We start from the raw sequence: 5,597 nt of genomic DNA, 5'->3' as shown, positions 1-5,597 counted from the left end.
CTATTTATTTGTGCCCTAGTTTCACATCCAGTGAAAAACCTTTTTCATAATTGATCCAAAAAATTATATGTTTTGGTCAACGCAAAAAAAAAAAAAAGAAAAAACAAAAACGAAAAGAAAGAAAGAAAATTGATAAAAAGAAACTTAATGGACGAATATGGATCGAGAATTGATTAGAAGGTTGAAAATTGCTGTCACTGGACTATGACTATTTTACATCCAGTGAAAGGACCTTCTTCATAATCAAAATTTGAAATGTTTGGGTCAACGGACGGCGTTTCTTTGCACCAAAAATATGTAGTAGTTTAAAATCCATCTTCATCCGCCCCCGTTTCGTGTACGATTGCTTTATGATGCATGCAACTGGAAGGATAAAGAATTACAAGCTTAGCTTGTGGTTGAATGGAGTGTTATGAGGAAAACACTACATCCCGGGCGTAGAGTGCATCTCAAAGCCCCCTCACAGCCCAAATTACATACATTTACTGTATTTTATGGGGTCCTTCTCCGCCGTGATCTTAAGAGTGTGTGGACAATAACCATGCTTAAGGAGGACCGTGAGATTCGAAAGGCGTGTCACAACTGAAATATTCCTACTATCCATACCGTTGATAGATATCGCGTAGGGACAGTTCTTAGAAATGATCATTTGATACCATGTGCCGATCAATGTCACAAAGAGGATAAAACGAACATCGCATTGGACTTTAGCATGTTTCGTCTGGTTTCGTAAAGAAAGGAAACCTTTTCTATCTGCATAATTAGTGGCAGGATTTTGCCGTCCAAAGTCCAATTGTAGAACCAAATTCCTTGGGGGAGGGGGAGGTGTGAGTAATGCGTACAAAAGGCTTGCTGGTGAAACATTTGATACTTATATTCACATTTTCTTTCCTTTATATAAAGCAAGAAATCAAAAAGACGTTCGAAAATCCCTCACCTGTGACCATACAAGATCATATGGTAAAACTGAAAGAGAGCGCTTGTACAGTACCACAGATACCGCATGCAATATACAGGGTAAAAAAGTCTTTATTGCAATTTCTAAAATAAGTTTACTTTGGTGGCCTTTTGAGTGTTGCGATCTTTGTAAAACTCGCTACTCCGACCGCACATGTTCACACGCTAAAGAGGGAAGTATTATGTGGTTAAAGTAATATCTAAGAGAAAATAAGCTTAGAAAATCAGTAGGATGTCCTTTTGAGTGTTGTGATCATCCGGGTAATCCGCACTCCTTCACACGCTTCAGAATGACACCTTATGTCCATGTAATATCTAAGAGAAAATATTTTTACTGTGGTGTCCTTTTCAGTGTTGTGAAATTCACACGCTTCATGAGGACGCCTTCTGTCGATGTAATATGTACGAGAAAATAAGCTTACTTTGGTGTCCTTTTGAGTGTTGTGATCTTTGTAAAACTCGGTACTACTCACTCCTTCACACGCTTCAGAAGAAGGCCTTCTGTCAATGTCATATCTAACAAAATATAAGTTTACTGTGGAGTCCTTTTGAGTGTTGTGATCTTGCGGGTATTCCGCACTCCTTCACACGCTTCAGAAGGACACCTTATGTTGAATGTAATATCTAAGAGAAACTATGTTTACTGTGGTGTCCTTTTGAGTTTTGCGATATTAGTAAAACTCCGGGTATTCCGCACTTCTTCACACGCTCCAGAAGGACGCCTTCTGTCGATGTCGTATCTAAGAGAAAATAAGTTTACTGTGGTGTCCTTTTGAGTGTTGTGAAATTCACACGCTTCAGAAGGACGCCTTCTTTCGATGTAATATATACGAGAAAATAAGCTTATTTTGGTGTCCTTTTGAGTGTTGTGATCTTCGTAAAACTCGGTACTACTCACTCCTTCACACGCTTCAGAAGGACGCCTTCTTTCGATGTAATATGTACGAGAAAATAAGCTTACTTTGGTGTCCTTTTGAGTGTTGTGATCTTTGTAAAACGCGGTACTACTCACTCCTTCACACGCTTCAGAGGAAGGCCTTCTGTCGATGTCATATCTAAGAAAATATAAGTTTACTGTGGAGTCCTTTTTAGTGTTGTGATCATCGTAAAACTGCGGGTATTACGGAATCCTTCACAAGCTTCAGAGGGACGTCTGCTGTCGATGTCATATCTAAGAAAAATTAAGCTTATTTATCCTTGAACGTATTTAAAATTATCCTTTTTTCAAATGATCTTATTTAATGGTATACTTGACCATAATTAGAAATATATTTTTTCCAATTGATCTTAAATCTAAGTTACAATGGCGCGTTTTGAGGAAAAGACTACATCCCGGGCGTAGAGGGTGGCTCACGGCCCCTTCACAGCCCAAATTACATACATTTACTGTATTTTATGGGGTCCTTCTCCGCCCGTGATATAGTCTTTCCATGTACGGTATCTTGCATTGACTTTGAAACCCATTTGGAAGCCAATTGTTCGATGTGACTACTTCTAGTATGGAATAAACATGTAAGGAAGACATTCTGTATGACTTTGAAAAACTCAAAGTACAGACTCGTGGACTCCTTTTCGATTCAATGCAAAAAGCTGAAAAAAAATTGTTCCCCACCCACAACTTCTCATGCAGTTCGTCTCAGCGGAAAGAAAATAAGTCTGCAACTACACTAGGTACATTCATGCCCTGCCGTGATCTTAAGAGTGTTTGGACAATAACCAGGCTTAAGGAGGACCGTGAGATTCGAAAGACGCGTTACAAAATATATTCCTACTATCCATACCGTTGATAGAAATTGTGTAGGGACAGTCATTAGAAATGATCATTTGATACCATGCCGATCAATGTCACAGATATCGAGGATAAAACTAACATTGCATTGGACTTTAGCATGTTTCGTCTGGTTTTATAAAGAAAGGAAGCCTTTTCTATCTGGATAATTAGTGTCAGGATTTTGCGGTTAAAAGTCCAATTGAAGAACCAAATTCCTTGGGGGAGGTGTGAGTAATGCGTACAAAAGGCTTGCTGGTGAAACATTTGATACTCGTAAAACCAGTATTTTTTAACCACAAAAACAAAATAAATGACACCATTGGTACGTATTCAACTTGCTCTTTTAGAATTTGATAGTTTTGACCCTAAAATCCTAAATTGTGGAAAATGTAAACCCGGTTTTACTTCAAGGATCGGACTTTTTCTAGGTGGAGTGTGGAATCGATTAAAAAAAATTCTTTGGTATTTCACTTTAAAATCAATGTAGAAAGTTGAAGATTACTTGATGAGTAGCTTTGACGCTGTTATTTTTAGAAATTAAGAGATAACATGGATTTTATGAGAAGGAAACGGGTAAAGGAACAGTGATAATCTGTACCTTTATGTCACTTATTTTGACATTTCCTTTCTTTTTTATCAAGCAAGAAATGACGATCGAAAATCCTTCACCTGTGACCATGCAAGATCATATGGTAAAACTGATAGAGAGCGCTCGTACAGTTACCACAGATACCTCTGCCTTAGAGGGCAAAAAGAAAGTCTTTCAATAGAGATGGGTATTGTGTAGAGTATCATTGCACCAATGCTATTAAAGTGAAAAGAGAAAACGTGAGTAGCGACTTTTATGTGTGTTTAAAAGTATGTATATTTATATGTTTATTACTGACTATTGAATTAACGTATAGACTGCTTCCGGTGCAGATAACACAGGGAGCCCAACCAATTTTCCACAAATGTTCTCATTTAGCTTACATAGACCAAATTCAAAACTCGCAGATTGCAGATTTGGCGACTAAGAAGAAAAATGGCTTGTATTTCTATAACTCGGGCCGTTCCACAAGTCAGTTCCGTGGCAGTGAAATGAGGGTGCCACTTTTGTGTATTTGTGTATTTTTGCGATGCCATATTGAATTGAGTCGGCCGAGAGGACCCTGGGACGAGATTGATAAACGAACTCCAGCAACGCCTGGCAGTATTTGGCTTTTATAACTTTTTTAAAAAAATTGAAGAGTTTAAGCCTATTATTCTTCGGTTTAGCAAAGATTTGTGATTCTCAAGGAGGTTTTACTTAACCGATATGAAGGTATTCATTGATTAAAGTTTCTTGTAAACATTTTCTGTACGATATCATTGTTAAAAGCTTGGAAAATCGAAATCAATTTAAGCTTATGATTTTTTTCTTCTTTCAGATATTTGTGTTGCTCAAAGAAAAACATATGCATGTCGTAAACCTTTGAAATCATTTTTATTATATTAAGGAAGAACTTCGAGAAAGTGTGGTATAGTTCATAAGATTTGTTGAGAATTTTGTTTTGTCTGTACGTCTGTTTTCAAAAAGGAAAGAAGAAGTAAAAAAGTCACTACAAGGATCGAAAACAGACATGAACCAAGTAAACTCCACTCCAGATGAAAGATTACAAAACCTCACTATAAACTTCAAAACTGGTGAAAACAATTCCACTAATAATGAAGCACTTAGTGATGATGTGAATCCAGACTCTGTTTCAAGTGTTGAAAAGAAGGGTGATAGCGATATGCCTTTTTCAAGTAATAGAAATTTAATGGACTTGCCACCGGAGCTTATTCTGCTTATTTTTTCATATCTGGATGCAAGGTTTACTTTGAAAGTACTTTCTCAAGTTTGTAAGTTTCGTAATCAGTTATTATCACCGGAGGCAACTTGGAAGACACGGTTTGGGTTGAGGTGGCCAAAGAGGAACAGAAAAGAAGATTATGATTATGTGACAAGGTATACTATAATATTGAAGTCTGGATTCATAATAACACTTGAAATGTTTGTCTCTGACTTAAAAATTTTGGAACACTTTTACAGACGTTTCAATCTGTGACCATGGATCTTCTTCAGTGTGCTGTTGGTATTTCGGCACATGTATTTATTTGGAACATTTTTACAGACATTTCAAATGGTGACCACGGATCTTCTTCAGTGTGCCGTTGGTATTTGGGCAGGCTATTTAAATTTTGGCATAATTACAGACGTTTCGAAATCTTTCAAACATTTTAAGTGAGAGACAAACATTTCAAGTATTATGTGACAAGGTATTGGTTTGTTTATTAAAGAAGCTTTTTAAGCTTGAGCATAATGTTTTCCCATTTCAGACCTGACATGTGTTATTCATCGTCTTGAAAGTAATGCTTTCCCATTTCAGAGCACATGTCATTCGTGCTTGAGAAGACACATAAATATAGATACAACTACAACAAAAAATTATCTTATTCTCATGCAAGAGAATGGACAGGGTTTGAAATGTGAATACATTACACACAAGCTAAAATGGTTTATTTAACGAGTATCGCATATCACTGAATATTTACCTAGACAAAGTCAAGGTAAATTTAATGACCATATTATCTTAGCCTGGGTAGAATAAATTGTTTTAGTATATTTACTGTTTCAAAATAAACAAAATAACTTGATGGATGGTTTCAGAACTTTAATCAAAAAATCATGTAATCATTTAACGCAGTACTTTCTTCTGTTACTTTTGCTTGTTCGAAATCTAGAGATAATTGTAACACAAAATGTTACAATGTGTAATTCCAGAAATCGTCCATTCCCACCCCACAGAGGAATTTGGAGTTTCCGAAAAGTAGGGGGGGGGGGGGGGGTCAGAGAAAGAACCAAAAA

The 5,597-nt window shown here is 36.8% G+C and overlaps 1 protein-coding gene across 1 annotated transcript in view; it reads left to right on the top strand.

Annotated features, from left to right (window-relative positions):
- Positions 1 to 3,937: 3,937 nt before the first annotated feature.
- Positions 3,938 to 5,597, top strand: part of LOC116300676 (F-box/WD repeat-containing protein 9) — a 15,645-nt gene continuing 13,985 nt past the window's right edge. Inside the window, exons 1-2 of the mRNA XM_031709588.2 lie at positions 3,938 to 4,031; positions 4,138 to 4,697. Of these exons, the coding sequence (XP_031565448.2) occupies positions 4,330 to 4,697 (368 nt within the window). The 5' untranslated portion in view covers positions 3,938 to 4,031; positions 4,138 to 4,329. The remainder of the gene's footprint in view (positions 4,032 to 4,137; positions 4,698 to 5,597) is intronic.

Source organism: Actinia tenebrosa, unplaced genomic scaffold (assembly GCF_029948245.1).
Source record: "Actinia tenebrosa isolate PJP-AT-01 unplaced genomic scaffold, QUT_ActTen_1.0 PGA_scaffold15__27_contigs__length_11533743, whole genome shotgun sequence".
Lineage (NCBI taxonomy): Eukaryota > Metazoa > Cnidaria > Anthozoa > Actiniaria > Actiniidae > Actinia > Actinia tenebrosa.
This window is presented reverse-complemented; position numbering and strand designations above follow the sequence as displayed.